Source organism: Chrysemys picta, chromosome 5, assembly GCF_011386835.1.
Source record: "Chrysemys picta bellii isolate R12L10 chromosome 5, ASM1138683v2, whole genome shotgun sequence".
NCBI classification, from domain to species: domain Eukaryota; kingdom Metazoa; phylum Chordata; order Testudines; family Emydidae; genus Chrysemys; species Chrysemys picta.
This window is the reverse complement of record NC_088795.1, coordinates 90,400,648-90,417,263: the sequence shown is the minus strand read 5'-3', so window position 1 is coordinate 90,417,263 and position 16,616 is coordinate 90,400,648. Positions and strand designations below refer to the sequence as shown.

At 41.5% G+C, this 16,616-nt stretch overlaps 1 protein-coding gene across 20 annotated transcripts in view; it reads left to right on the top strand.

Moving 5' to 3' along the window:
• CRACD (capping protein inhibiting regulator of actin dynamics) overlaps nt 1-16,616 on the top strand; it is a 215,452-nt gene that overhangs the window by 94,359 nt on the left and 104,477 nt on the right. For 11 of the 20 annotated variants that reach the window (XM_065596828.1, XM_065596827.1, XM_065596825.1 and 8 more), the window contains one exon: nt 9,201-9,284. The exons of the other annotated variants lie outside the window; for them this stretch is intronic. In XM_065596828.1, coding sequence (XP_065452900.1) covers nt 9,218-9,284 — 67 coding nt within the window. In that variant the 5' untranslated portion in view covers nt 9,201-9,217. Of the gene's footprint in view, nt 1-9,200; nt 9,285-16,616 lie in introns of those variants that run through there. 20 annotated transcript variants of the gene reach the window in all.

Genomic DNA, 16,616 nt, shown 5'->3' with positions numbered 1-16,616 from the left:
AAACAGGTTCATCGTTTCTGAAAAGAAAATACTTGCCTATGCCAAACCAATAATGTTTTTAAAATACATTGTTGTTTGCTAGCTTTTATGAATAAATATCACATTAAGGAGTGAAAATTAACTTAAACTGTAGTCCTAATCATGTGGTAGTGTTTCTGGAACTGCAAAAAATGACACTTTCTCATTCTGGGTACCATTGTTTCACCTCACCTGTAGGCTTACAGCACTACTTGAAAGCTCCACATCATACCTCACCTAAATGTACATAAAATAAGCGTTCAAATGATATCTGATGTGGGTGTGGCCACTTTTGGAGAATGGCCACATGCCAATTAACACCGTCCAGCCAAACAATGTCCCTGCTCATCCTCCCAATAGAGTTTAACATGTTGACATCCTGAATAACTTGTCTCCTAGACAAATAATAATGATGGGGGTAGAGAATGGGGGACCCAAGTATGGAGGAAGCGAATAATGGGAGGCACACAGAATGGAGTATGGGGGAAGACTGGGGAAACCGGGTATGGGGATGGGAAGCATGCGGAGCCTCTCCTGTGGAGGTAAGGGAATACTGGAGGGCATGGGGGAAGTGGGAATGTGGACATATATAGAGCTGCTGGCGGCATTGGGGGGAAATGGGCGACCCTCAGATGGGAGGAGAAGGGAATAGTAGGCACACAAAACCCCTGGCAGGAGGAAGTTTGGATGGAGTCCTTAAAATAGAGGGGAATGAGAAGGTGGCATGTAGGGAGGTTGTGGGGTGGAATGGAGGAATGCAAAGAGCTGCTGGTGCAGTGTTCTTAGCCTACAGAAGCAACGAAGTATGTGACTCCCCAGTATAAACGTATAATAGTACATCTGTATAAATTTAGGTCCAGTTTTTTACTTAATGGAGGGATTTAACCTCTTTGTTTTGTATGAAGAATATAGTGTGTCTTCCTACATTTATTACACATAATCTGGGGATTAAAGATGAATTTTCAGCTAATTCTGTTAGTTAATTTATGGGGGTGGCATTAATTTTAGCAAAAGAGTTAAAATAAGATCAGGCAGCAAACATTACTTAACTTTTTTTAACAAATGACTAGCTTGTTACCATTCAGTTTCCACATAGTTAAAACTCATTGCCAACATTCCTCAAAAGTACATTTAAATAAATTATGCTGTTATCAAGCAAAGTTTATAATATGATCCTCCCCCCAATTTTTCCTGTTATAAGGTCATATCATTTCCCTCCATAAAACTTAATGCAGAGCACACTTAACCTGTGCATCTAAATTGCTGAGGTTGTAATTAAGGTTTAGTGTTATTCTGTGAGGGAGATTAATGTGTTCTGTGTAGTGTTTTCTTATTGAAGGCAGAAAGAAGTTCCTTGTGAAGATGTGGAGTCTGTCTCCATCAGTGGAAAGATGCTGTATGAAAGCTAGGGTATAAGAGGCGTCCCATAACTTCGTGTTTCCATGCTTTTTAGGATTTGTGTAAGGGTAATATTCCCCTTAGCCAATTTTTATTCCTTTTTAAATGAAGCTTTTGTTTATACATAAACAATATGGTAGTTTGCAAGTTGCACATATTTTACTGTACTCTAGCCTATATAATACCACACATTTTTAAAATAAAATACTTATATGAAAGAGGCCACTTTCATATTAGTTTGTGTATAACACTGTATCTCATAAGTACTATATGTAAAACATACACTACTTGTTCCGGATTTGCATGTATGTTTAATAGGTTTTTGTTCCATCAGTTAATAAGAGTTTTCTAATACAAAATGTGCCCCATAGTCTTTCCATAAAAAATTCTGTGACAAGAACACACTGCTTTATACTGTAGAAAATAAGAGGCAAAAATGTAATACTGAATAATTTATACATTTTTGAATCTCCACATCGTTGTTAATGCTCTTTTTTATTTGTATATTCAAATGCATCCTCTTATTTTATTTATTGTATTATGTTTCTGTTATCTTTGATGGAGTTGCAAATTAATTCTTTATTTTAGTATGAATTTTTTTGATGGTTTATTTAGCTCTAGTTCCATCTCCTCCCCTTTATTTATACATATGTTTTCTTGATTCTCAGTCTATTATTTCATTTTCTTTCTCAGTGTAACAGCTGATGACTTCAGACTTGTTTTTGCTTCTAGCGCTTGTCCTGGTGTTCCAAAAGCTTAAAATGTCCTTTTAGGCATTCTTTCTGCTCTTCCATTCCTTGAGCAGGTGGGGGAATAGAAAAGCCTTCATTTTCTTCAACTCTAACATTTACTATCCCCAACATTATTTATTGTGTCACCCTGCCTTTTAGGGTGACTGACTAATTTAGTTTGTGTTATCCTATCTCTAACCACTATAACCCACTCTTCTCTCCCAGAGCCAGGGATAGAATTCAGGGTTCTTGATCACCAATATTATACAGCTGATTAATAAATAGCTGTGTAACCCACTATGAAAATGCATGTCAAATCTTCCACCAGTGAGTGGTCTATGCAGGGGCTAACAATTATTCTGCATAGGCTGCATAGAAGGGCAGTGGGGTTGGGGACCATCCAGTCCACCGCCTGACCACTTTTTGACTGGGTCAGACCTGAATGATGCTGTAACCCTGTGTACCAGGTCACAAAACAACTTGCTCAGATTTGGAGAGGATGGATGAGATGCCCATGGGGTGGAGGGTGGGAAGGGAAGGGTGTCAGGCTGCTGATAGGGGAGGGGGACCTGAGATGGGAAGAGGGGGGTCAGTGAAGGGAAATCTGTGCCCCCCACTTTAATGGCATCCTGCAGCCCTTGTTCTGGTAGCTAAACAGAGAGTAGCTAAGTTAGAGATCTGAAGGTGAAGGGGTTCAAAACCCTGCTTCTGATCTATGTGGGAGGATGCTATAGTTGCATGCAAGTCACACAGTGCAAAGATTATTTTAAAACACATTTGTATTTAAAAACTATGATAGTCTGTAAATTATGGTCTGAATCACCAAAATACACATTTAGCTCATTTGTTACACGGTTTGCATGAGGAACCCACTGGTCGGTGTGGTGTATGTGTTGCAGTGCCTGCTTTCGGCCCCTCCACAAATGCAGTCAGAGACCAACTGAAGCGCAGCACCTGTGTCCTTTTATTGTTTGTGTCACTTCCCACCAACTACTATTTACAAGTATTTACAGAGACCAACACTCCTGGAGACTACTAGCTTCCCAGCCAGCAGGGATCTAGAGCCCACGCTCCTCCCTTTCCTGTCTCTCCCTGCTTCCTGTCTCTTAGCCAGCTTTATAGGGCAGGCTGGCTACCCAGGCCTGCAGATGGATCCACTCTGGTAATTAGAGCGTGGCCCCTCAGCCAGCCCAACTAATACGCTTCTTCCTCTGGAACAGGGCTAACAGGGGCCTGGCTTGTTTCTCCTAGCCAGCACCCTGTTACAGTATATTGTATATCTCCTGCTGTGCCCAATCCACAAAGGATTTGAGCCTGTGATAGCTCTCATCTTGAGATAGCGGCTTTTTAGCACAAGCTGTAAAGGGTCATGCTTTTATCTCTAGGGATCATAAATTCAATCCTTGGTATTTGCCAAGTTGTTGACTGTCACACTTGCAGTGTAGCAAGTTGGCATGTTTGAGGATGAGAGGAATGCTTCATGGTGGCCCTGAAGGGGAGAGAAATAGGCAGATCTGCTGGTGTAATGTAGGAGAAAACACTCTACAGCTCCCTCTGGCTGTATCAAATTTCCAGAGATCTATGAGGCTACAAAATGTTTGAGAAGTGAGTGATGACAAAGCCTCCTTCACCGAAGTTCCTTCTAGCTGACAGGTTATATTGTCACTGCTAAACATGGAGGGCTGCTCTTGCTGAACTTACTTTCAGTAATTTCTAAATAGGGATAAAATATCATGAACAAAGAAATTACCAACACTGTCAGAGCCTCTCTCATAGAATCATAGAATATCAGGGTTGGAAGGGACCTCATCTACTCCAACCCCCTGCTCAAAGCAGGACCAATCCCCAACTAAATCATACCGGCCAGGGCTTTGTCAAGCCTGACCTTAAAAACTTCTAAGGAAGGAGATTCCAGCACCTCCCTAGGTAACCCATTCCAGTGCTTCACCACCCTCCTAGTGAAATTTTTTTCCTAATATCCAACCTAAACCTCCCCCACTGCAACTTGAGATCATTATTCCTTGTTCTGTCATCTGCTACCACTGAGAACAGTCTAAATCCATCCTCTTTAGAACCCCCTTTCAGGTAGTTGAAAACAGCTATCAAACTCCCCCTCATTCTTCTCTTCTACAGATTAAATAATCCCAGTTCCCTTAGCCTCTCCTCGTAAATCATGTGCTCCAGCCCCCTAATCATTTTTGTTGCCCTCCGCTGGACTCTTTCCAATTTTTCCACATCCTTCTTGTAGCCACTCGGTCCCTAGTCTGTAGCAGTGCATGGGATTCTTCTGTCCTAAGTGCAGGACTCTGCATTTGTCCTTGTTGAACCTCATCAGATTTCTTTTGGCCCAATCCTCTAATTTGACTAGGTCCCTCTGTATCCTATCCCTACTCTCCAGCATATCTACCACTCCTCCCAGTTGAGTGTCATCTGCAAACTTGCTGGGAGTGCAATCCTCCAGATCATTAATGAAGATATTGAACAAAACTGGCCCCAGGACCAACCCTGAGGCACTCTGCTTGATACCGGCTGCCAACTAGACATGGAGCCATTGATCACTACCCATTGAGCCCGATGATCTAGCCAGCTTTCTATCCACCTTATAGTCCATTCATCCAGCCTATACTTCTTTAACTTGCCAGCAAGAATACTGTGGGAGACCATATCAAAAGCTTTGCTAAAGTCAAGGAATAACCTGCCCACTGCTTTCCCCTCATCCACAGAGCTAGTTATCTCATCATAGAAGGCAATTAGGTTAGTCAGTCATGACTTGCCCTTGGTGAATCCATGCTGACTGTTCCTGATCACTTTCATCTCCTCTAAGTGCTTCAAAATTGATTCCTTGAGGACCTGCTCCATGATTTTTCCAGGGACTGAGATGAGGCTGACTGGCCTGTAGTTTCCCGGATCCTCCTTATTCCCTTTTTTAAAGATGGGCACTACATTAGCCTTTTTCCAGTCATCTGGGACCTCCCCCGATCGCTGTGAGTTTTCAAAGATAATGGCCAATGGCTCTGCAATCACATCACATCTTCAAGAGTGCTAACACAGGAGCAACTTCAGCAGACAGTTTCTCCCTCTGATTCCTAAACAGTGTAGCTCCTCTTCTCCATGGCTTTAGGGAGCTAACCGCTGAGGTACACAAGATATATGTAAAAAAACCACTCGGAATTTAGCACAAAAACTACATTTAGTGGCAGTTAAAATTGTGTCAGGAATAGAGCTGTATGAATAACTGATCTTTTGGTTTGGTGGCTAACCTGAAAAATTGGGGGGGAAATCATTTTGGTTGAACAAAAGTGTGGGGTTTTATTTTGTTTTTCAGAGTTTTTATCTTAATTTTTTTTAATATAATTGAAGTAAAATTCAAAATGAAAAGTCATTTTGAATTGAAAAGTTGAAATGCTTCATTTAGAAAATGTCATAATGAAACATTTTGACTTTTTAATTTTTTTCAACTGAAACAATTTGATAAATTTGACATAAATTCACAAAATGTTTCAGTCAAACTGAATCTGCATTTTTTCAGTGAAAAAAAGTTTTATCTGAAAAATTCCACCCAGGCATCCAAAACCTGGAAAAAAAATGGGAAGTGGTAGTTAAGGAAAGAGTCTCTTCTCTATAGTTAATTTACTGTGGGAATTTTAGACATTTTAATGTAACAGCTTCTAATCAGACAAAAGCCAATTTTGGAACACACCTTTTCTGCCATTTTAATAAGAGGAACTGTTGTATCTGATTTTTTTAACATCGCTTTTGATAGTATTTCTTGGTTCTAATCAGGCCTTCATTTCTTTTACATTCTATCCTGTTAATAATTAGAACTAAACATTTTGTTCCTACTTTAATGCCATAGTACCAAGCACAGTGCCCATGCTCACTAGAAGCAGTGAGCGGGAAGCCCCTTGCCACAATATCTGGTATCCTCTCTTAATCCTTTATTTCACTGGCTTTTGTGCCCACTTTATTCCTGGTGTAACTATATTGTAGTTTCATTGGAGTTACACTAGGGATAAGTTTGGCACATTATCTCTTGTACTGGGCCCAAGTTGCTAAGTCTGGCTCTGGATCTTAGTTTTCCTCAATATGTGAGGCTGTTCACGGTTGGTCCGTTATAGACAGAGGCTGTAGTCACAATGTTCAGATTGGATCTGAATTCCAATATTCAGGGGTCTTCTGATGCTGTTGCTCCAGTTTGGGTTCATCTCTAGTATGTCCTTTTGATTTCACCTCAGTGTTGAATTCTGATGTATAACCAGCATGAAATACAGTAGGCAAGAGGAATCCCAAGATAAGAGGCGATTATACATCTACATACTCCAGGGGTAGAGGCAGTGAGAGACTCCCCTTTTTAGCCCATCTGGTAGTGTTGCTGTCTATAGACTAGAGATGGGTCTGAGGTGTAAAGTTCAGATTTGGATCTTAACTGTACTCAGGAGTTTTGGGTTCGGGGTTTTGGTTCATGCCATCTCTGCCCTACATCATGAGTCCTGGGGTTTGCCTCTGCTAAGGAGGTGGGTATGTTTGCACACACCAAATCCTGCTGTAAATGTTGTAGTGGCAGTGCATTAATTGGCTAAATGTTCTTAGAGGCCCCAGTTCAGGAGAACATCCCTATTCAGGAAAGCACAGAAGCACATGCTGAACTTTAACCACATAGATAAGTGTGATCCTGAATCAGGTACTAAGTGACTGGCAAGATATCAACAGATGCAACTTTTCTGGGAATTCTAGAAGAAAAAGAACCAATATTTAGATTGGACCTCATGATGTAACACTATTCTCTGTGGTGACCTCCCTCTCTGCAGCTTTTCATCTTGTGTCTGTATTGGTAATGCATTTCTGTTTATCTCTGCAAGTAGACACAGGACACTGTGGGGTACATTTCAAAACAGTGCAGAGGGCATTATACAAGTCTCATGAATCTACTTCAGTATCAAAGGGGTAGCAGTGTTAGTCTGGATCTGTAAAAGCAGCAAAGAGTCCTGTGGCACCTTATAGACTAACAGATGTATTGGAGCATGAGCTTTCGTGGGTGAATACCCACTTCACACACGAAAGCTCATGCTCCAATATGTCTGTTAGTCTATAAGGTGCCACAGGACTCTTTGCTGCTTTTATAAATCTACTTGGTAACCATATGCAAAATGCCTTCTCTGTCTCTATTTCACAAACCTTCTAAAACCATATATTCTGTGAAGCCTTTTTTTTTTTTTTCTTGAATGACCATATTCTGCTCTGTTTGTGTTCAGCTCTTTATTGTACTGTATTGCTTTTACCATTAGGCTACAAGTTCTTAGGGATAAGAATCTGTTAGTTGCTGAGCAGGTCACTTACTGTACAGTGCTAGCCTATGTATGCTTATGTTGCTATAGTAATTAGAAACCTTTATAAAATTATGCTGCAGTATTCTATGGTAATGATGCAAAACAGTATTTCTTACAGTAGTGTTATTACAGTGCTGAAGGCCATAATTGTACAATACTGCAACATTTTTCAAATAAAGCCTGAGACAGTTAAACTCTAGGACATTGCTTCCAAAATGCACCTCAGAAATATTGCTACATTTTCAAACATATATTTTATACACCGCACCTGCAGACTATATGCACACACTTGCAGCAAATAAAAGTACATGGAACACACACATGTGCAAAAATTATAGTTACATGCAAATGGTTCACTCCGTTCATTTTCCATGTGCCTATTTTGTAGGTGCAACTTAAAGCACGTATACTATGTTTGAAAATTTGGCCCATAATGTCTTGTATATCTCTACCTAATATTCACCGCTGTCTATAGTTACCTTGAAGTCCTGTGATTTACTGTATTTACAATAGAGAGACAAGGTGGGTGAGGTAATATCTTTTATTGGACCAACTTCTGTTGGTGAGAGAGACAGGCTTTCAAGCTTACGCAGAGCTCTTCTTCAGGTCAGCGTAAAGCTCTGTGTAAGAGTGAAAGTTTTTCTCTCTCGCCAACAAAAGTCCGTCCAATAAAAGATATTGCCTCACCCATCTTGTCTCTCTAATATCCTGAGACCAACATGGCTACAACATCCCACTGCATACAACAATGTACCTATAATGGCCAGAGATGTCTCCAAATCTGTATCCTGGCTAGTAGCAAGAGCTGAATTTTCCCTTCAGAGTGACAGCCGGTTAATTTTGTTTCCCATAATCAGGTTTTGAAAAGGGGTACTTTGTGTTAATGCAGTATCCAGTAGAAATAATATCTTATAGTATTGCCTTATCTGTGCCCATACTGTATATATGTATCATCGTGTCAAGCAACGCACCCCCACCATATCATCCTTCTCTCCCCTTTCCTCCACCCTGAAAAAAGAGAGGGAAAAGTATTTCTAGGAGATTGAGATTTAGTTTGATAGCAGGTACACAGCATACAAGCAGTTCTCTCTACAATAGCTTTTCAAGACCTTTTAAACTGTTATCTGAATTTGAACCTATGTTTACAAAAGATAAACCCCATAATTATTTAATGAATATCCTGCTGGCTCTGGAAGGTATAGTCTACTGGTATGAATAGCATTCTTAATGTAGGCAACAAAATGTCTCTTCCTTTAGTGAACCTGTAACATTAGTTCTTTATCACCTGGTGGAACTTAAAATCTGAAAAACATACACTCTTCTGTAAGTGAAAGCTCCGGGAACAGCTGAACTTCCAAAGAGACGTAGTCACACTGTAGTTTGGTTAATAAACTAGACTCTGAAATTAAATCCAAACACATTCAATACCATGCAGCCTTCTCATTACAGGGCTCCATAATTTGATGGAGGTATAATTTACTGCAGTGCAGTTGGTCATCACTTATTAAATGCAATTATAATTCTTATATTTTACTGAAGATTTAATAGTCAAACTGGATAATGCATTTTATTGCATATTTTAGCATATGTATCTAAATAATGTTAAAACATAAGAAATTTCATTGTAAAGAGGACAGAGAAAAAATGAGTGGAGCTGAGTTATGCATTCCTGTCTTCCTAAATTCATTGGTTATGTAAATCTGCTGTGTTGTACTTTTTGTTTCAGTAACATTTGACAAAGCCATGGCTACAGATGAAAGGGACACTAAACAGAATGTTCAGGCTGAGGTACTGGGTACTGATGCTTCAGGTACTGTAAAAAATAAATTGGTGCTTTTGATTGCAACTTAAAGAGGCAGAATCCATTTTCTTTTTCATTTTGCTTATGTATGAAGCTTCTTTCTTCCTCATGAACTGGGCAAAAGAAATGTAAAGCTGCCTATATAATCTGTGCACTTGCTGTGACTGAAAGATTCTAGTGGTGACCAGTCTTCCAGGTTTTATTTATCACAGACTGGTCTCCTGACATTTTCCATTTTAAATAAAAGTGATATATCATAGTTTGGGCTAGCAAGTGCTTAGTGATTGTAAACCACTGTTTTTTTTCAAAACAGCTTTCTTATTTTTAATGGGCCAAATCCTATAGCCCTTTCTCAGGCAAAACTTGTGGGACTTTTCTCTGCGTAAAGACTAGGTAATGACCGCAAGCATTTGGACCAATATTTCTTCCCTTTCTTATAAAGTTGCAGTTATATCTTCTTATTATTTCACATGGGCTTCTATGTTGAGCTTATATAATATTCAGCTCAGATTTAGCCTCACATGAATCAAAGAATTCTAGAAATTAGAGATGGAGAGGCAGTACTGTATTAGATTATCTTGTTACCCTTATTTCAATGCGGGTTTGTTCCATTTAGTATATTCCTGTGTAACACACTGTTCGTGGCACCCAGAACTGTCAGCCACTCTGTTACCCCTCTATGTTAGCAACAGTGAGAGCTCTGCTGCTGCTAAACCATGTGTCAGCTCTCTGACACACCATCCTGATCTGCCTTGCCAGCAAACTCTTCAAGACTCTGACAGTCTAAACCTTGCCTTGATCATAACAATCAGTGAACCCCAGTTCCCCAGAGCATCCACCGGTGTTGTCCAGTCCCTCTCACTGTACACTCACAGAAATTATTGAGTTTGCTGCCTCCAAAAAGATGGAGCACATATCAGCCAGTTAGGCTAGCTGAAGAGTCACTCTAATACACAGCACTCGAGATGCTTTGTAATAAAACAAGAATAAATTTATTCATAAAGATCAGAGATTTAAGTGATACTGAGCAAGAGAAAAAGAGACAGGTCTGGTTACAAACAAACCAAAATAAAACACATTTTCTATTAAAGCTTAATCTTAGCAAGTTACAGTCTTTGCCTAAGCAGTTTTCTTACTCACATCAAGTTACCAGCATCTCCAGCCCACTAGGCCAGGGGACCCAACATTCACAGAATACTGTTCACATGGTTCCCTAAGTGATGGATCCCTAAAATGCCTTTTTGTTCCCCTTATATTATCCAAAGTCCATTTTCTCTGTCTCAAGAGCCAGGAAAGATTCCTAGGGTGCAGACTCTGTCCCCCGGTGTGCTCAATAAACTGCCACTTGATTGTTTGTTTCTCATATAGGTAAATGTGCTTTCATTGCCCTCTGCCACTAATCAAGCTGGTCAGACAGGTAAATACACATTCCTTTTATCTAGGGCAGGCTGGGTTTATGCACTGCTTCCCAAACACATTTTAAGAACCTATTTCCTGCAGGCATATATAACTCTTTGTACACTAGCCATACATACTTCTCACAGTGATTTTTTTTTTCAGGGCCAGCGTGTCACCAGTTTACATATGATACCTTACATGACACCTTGTAGATCCATATTATGACAACAGTATGTTGGGGGTAATGAGTGTATCAGGCTTGATCTGAGTTACAGTATGCTGGGCCCTCTGCCAGTTGGCATTGTGGGGGGCTCCCAGGGACACATCCTGACAGCTTTGTCAAGATGAACTTTCCCTTCTTCGCATAGAAATCTGTTCTACTGTTCTAATACATTTGTTGGGAAACTCTTCCCCATATTACTAAGTCTAAATTTTTTCTTGGCATAATTTCATTCCACTATACCTAGTTATGTGCTCCTGGGCAGCTGTAAACTATTCCTCTTCAATCTTGGTGTTTGCATGTTTCAAATACTATACTTGTATCCCTTCTTAATTACCATTTGGCCAAGCTACACACATTTTCATTCTTCATGTCTGTCTGTCTAATATAGTTATATAGCCCTGTTACCTTAGTATATGAGAAGCTGTGTTTCTTCACAAGGCACTTCATCAAACCTCTTAATACATTTTTGCCCTTTATCTAGTTTATTAACAGTTGTAACACGTGCTTCCTAAATATTATTTACACTAAATTGTACAAGGTGTTATATCTTGGATTATTAACTAGACAATGTAGTTACCAAATGCTTAACTGTTAGAAAGCATGTTTAGCATCACAGATGTGCATCAAATGCTCGGTTGCAGAAAAATGATCCCCCATTACGAGAGATGGGCTTGAACCTATATTTCAAATGCTAATCTAGGATTGGATCAGAGTTTGCAACTTGAGCCACTCTCTGTGATGAGCCAAACTGGATCACTATGGACTTTGGGAATGTTTGAAATCAGATCCAAACGTCCAACATCCACATTTGCAAAAGTTTAGAATTTGATTCAGCCAAACATAGAGTTAAACAGTTTGGGTATGGCACTGCTCAGGCCTATCTCTACTAATCACAAAGATTAATTTCATTTCTGACTGTCATGAGCTGCCCCTTTCTGGATGCACACCTTGTTCAAAACTTGTGTGTTTGTGTTGCTAGTACACTCCCTTTTACCCCTCTAAGGATACATCTGTGCTTTGAGCTGGAGATGTAATTTCCAGCTCGGGTAGAACTAGGCACTGACTTCTCCTCTGCCCGGTGGGTACTCGACCCCCCCTCACCCCTGCCCCGCCCCTTCTCACCCCTGCACTGCCCTCGCCCCACCCCCTTTCTGCCCATCCCCTTCCTGCCCCCACTCCACCCCCTTCCACCAAGTCCTCGCCCCTGCCCTGCCTCTTCTCCGCCTCCTCTCCTGAGCGCGCTGCATCCCCACTGCTCCCCCTCCCTCCCGGAAAGTCCTAAGCACAGCCAAACAGCTGTTAGGCAGCGGGCGGGAAGTGCTGGGAGGCAGCGGGAGGAGCGGAGCCGCGGCACGCTCGGGGGCGGGGGGAGCAGGTGAGGAGGGGGGAGCTTGGCTGCCGATGGGTGCAGAGCACCCACAAATTTTTCCCTGTGGATGCTCCAGCCCTGGAGCACCATGGAGTTGGCGCCTTCTGCGAGTAGATATATGCGTGCTAGCTTTGACAGAGTTTGTGCGCTAAAAATAGAAGTGAAGCGATGGCAGCATGAGTATCAGGATGGAATAGCTGCCCGAATAAGTACAGAAACTCCCCGACTTATGCAAGCATTCCATTCCGGAACGCCTTGCATAAGTCGAGTTTTGCGTAAGTCGGGAACGTATCTCCGACAATTACATGCCACACAAAAAAAAGGTGCTTACGGAACTTTTTCCATATGTCTGGATTTCTGTAAATTGGGTTTGCGCAACCCGGGGAGCGTCTGTACCTGAGATTCCAGGCAGGATTGTACTTGGGGAGTCTAGCCCATCCCACCACTCATGCCATGGCAGCTTCACTTCTATATTTAGTGTGCCAGATCGATCAAAGCTAGTGTGCCTGCTGAAGCTGGAAATTATGCCTCCAGCTTGAAGTGTAGGCATAGCTTAAGCTTCCTTTCAGGACATTTGCCTGTGAATACTAGGCAATCTTGGCTGCTTTTCCTAACTCTATTTCAGCTTCAGGTAGGTATTTTGGAAAAATCATATTGCCTTCATAATGCCTGTACGAGGCTGGTAACCAATGATATGGTAAAGGGTAGAGGGTGAAATTTGCACAAATGAAAGAGAAACCAGATTTATAAATGAAAAACATAAAACATTTTCTAAACCTGCAGATAGTTCTAATCTGTATAACCGCACTAGTGCTGTGCACAAGCCGCAGATAACTCCTTTTTGCAACTTTTGAAGGATAGTATTTTTCATTGGTTTGGCTTCCATAGACATTACTAGTCCCATGCAGACTTGCACCTTTGAAACTCTCAGGCCCCTCAATTTTCTCTTCTTGCTTCCTTGTGTTCTCTTTCCTTCCCTTTCTGTTCTGCTCTCAGTCAGCTCTTCATCCTTCATCAGTTCTCTTTAAACTTACTTAACATTTTACTTTTTTTGTTCTTAGCTCCCAGCATTTTTTCTCCTCCATCGTCTGAATGCTCCTCCTAATTAGAGCCATTGCCATAAGGCTGTAGCACTGAATTGCAGCCCTCTTTTGCATGTCTTAGTCATTCAGTTGGGAGCTAACATTGTTTCTGCACCTTGCTAAATAGAGAAGAGGCCACAGATACATGGAAGGCCAGAGGATTGGAAGAGCAAATCTGCCTGGTGACAGGAAGCACTTTATGTGCTTTCAGCACTGCAACACAATAAATGCCAAGAAACAAGTTATCCGCTGTCCCAAAAGATGTATTCGAACCAAGATAAAACCATGGAACTTTCCAAGACCCAGGGGCTATGTACTAAAATAGGGGTGTCTGGTCTTTGTACTTGGGGAAATATGCAAGGTCACCCTTGCTGTAGTTTCTCTTAACTTCTGTTTGGCTACAGAGCCAGTGGAAGGCTAGAAGGAACCAATTAACTCTGGTATTTTTATTCACCAAAGAATTAGAAATGGTTCTGTCTCTTTAAAATTGCGAACAGTGTGGTATTTTGTGCTGTGATTATTACTGCCATGTATGAACATGAAATTGTTCAAGTGAAGAGAATAACTTCATGGTATACTGAGATGTGATGTGGCCTTATCCTACTCAATTCCTTTTTCTTTCCGCAGGGCTGTCTCAGCTTTGCACTTTCAATGCTGGCAATGGTTAGATTTCTATTACTTTGATTTAAAAAATTTAGAATTGAAAAAAGTGTTAAAGTCATGGCAATGTAAGTTGGTGAATGGAACCTATCTGGTAGAAATTTAGCTGATCAGATCTGAGATGAGCAGTAATGGACTAGGGTGTCTGTGGTTTAATGAGATAAGAAAGGATAGGTGCCCAGGTCGTCTTTGCGTAAAATGCCCATAATAAGAAGTAGATTGGTGGTGAATTACAAGAATGATCATTAAAAGAAGAGACTGTTCTCTCCACTGGCGAGCTTAGGGGCACACCTTCAAAGATCACTTCGTGTGTGTCTCTCTTTGTCTGTGTGAATTTAATTTGTTTGAAAGGTGTTGGACTGACAGCACTGGCAAACGAAGACTTCTGTTTACCCTCAGAACAGGTATAGCACAGACAGCAGCAGTGTAAGTTTTTCCACTTTGCCTTACCCACAACCCTAATCCTTGGGAGGAACAAATCTGGAGGTTAGAGAAAGTGCAGTTTATTCTCTATGCCCATTCAGTTCTGAGCCTCTCTGCTGGTGTGCCAAGGAGAATGTCATTTAGTTCCATGTATGACTGTCATTTTTGTGATGTGGACACCTACCCACTAGGAACTGGACCAAGACCACCAAATTCATTTCACATAGGTGACTGAACAGGCATAGGATGGTGTAACTCCTGGTCACTACCAATAAGCACTGGATTCAAACCAGTGGCCTAGAAGTGGATGTCTTTATATCCCATTGCTAATCCCTTATACAATCCCTTGGATCACCCATTTTCTTACATTTACCTGATTAGTTTGCTATGTGTACCCCTCTCAACTGGTAAATATTAAATTATAAAGGAGAGGAGAGACAGAATTATGCTGTTTGAGGAAGTGTGAATCCTTTTGTGTTGCCTCATTGCCATTCCCTTATGCCACACCCTGTTTAATTAACATGTCCTGTCTTTTGCATCAGTAGTACCTGACCTGACACTTCCTGGCTTCTAATGGAGTAATTTAGACTGGTCTACAGCAGCTCTGTTTTTGATTTGGTTTGTTTCACTGACTGTATATAGGTTGTGGCGTCTATCTGAATTGGTGAGCTGTTTGCTTTTTTTGTTAAACAGGCAAGTTTGCTGACCAGTCATGTTTCCTGAGTTCAAGGTTTAATGATCATGTCAAATCAAATTGCATTAGCAGCGTTCAGTGCCTTACACCTAAGGTAATGCACATTGAAAAGAAAAAAACCTCATGTGGTCTGTTTTGTTATGATGAAGCAAAAATTAAAGATCTATGTCTAGAATTAGCTAGAATTATATCTCACTCTTAATGGTCCCAGTGGCTTCACCTCACCTTGTATCCAAAATAAGACAAGATGAAAATGTGAGGTAAGCCATGCTGTCAAGAGAGCACAAATTTCAGGATGTCATCAATATTATTAATACAGCTAATGGAGCTTCTCAAGGGTGAATTTATTGTTACATTAGGGAACTTCTCACTGCTGCTTCCTCTGAAACCAGGCCTGAATGATATATTAAATGCATTCCTGATTTTTAGAAACTTATCTCAGGGTTTCCCAACTAAGGCTCCAGTGCACATGCTTAACTTTATTACCATTAGCAGTCCCACCAAAAGCCCACCCTGAATACATTTTTGCCCTGAAACCTTGAAGATCCCCAGGGCTGTCATGGTTCTGCAGGAGTCTCCACATCTACATTGACCTCTAGCAGTGTCCTTTGTCCAGTTCCTGGCAGCATGTTCCATTGGCAACAGTCTACTCATGGCCGCCCACTGGGTGTGAGGGGGAGACATGCACAAGCTGCGGCTGCGGAGGACGCATAGAGCTCTGTCTGGATTAATTTTTCCAGGAAATCTCTGCAGGGCTGGGGAGGTGGGTGTCTTCTTTCCATTTTAGCCTCCCTAGTCCTGACGCTAAACTGCACAGTCTCCATCTGCTTCCTTCAGCATTACCACAGACCCATAAACTACCCTCTGAAGATAGGGTAACAGTGTTGTGAGAGTGGTTAAATCTAACCATGTAATTGCATGGGAAGGGAAAAATCTGTGTGGTGCATTTCCTCTGCACATGGATCTAGTGGTTGGCATGGGCTGGTGTGATCCATATCCAGTATCCTTCCAGACCATGTTCAGGGACTGTTTCAGGAGAGCTCAGTAATACATTTTTTGTAGCTCTGAATATTTCAGGTAAAATGTCAATGTGGCTTAGCCAGTAGAGCTTTGGCAGCTGTTCAAGCTATAGATATTGTGTATATAAGATATAATGTGTATGCACTACCCATACACACATACAATTCCTCTTCAAATTCTTACAAAAATAGTTCTGTTTTTATCTACAAACTTAATAGCAGTCAGGTTTTGATATCAGTCAGTTCCCACTTACATGGGCGGCGGGTATCGCAGGCCAGGAGAGGCTGAGCCTCCCCAAATAGCCAGGCATGGCCCTGCCCACGTTCTTCCCCGAGGCCCCCTCCTGCTTCCCGCTGCTTGCCCCATGACCCCAGCCCAAGCAGGCTGCTCCTCTTCCCCTAAACGGGCTGGGGCTAGGATGGGCTGGCCTGTGGCCTGGGAGTTGGGGCGGCTGGGGGCTCTGGGACCGTAC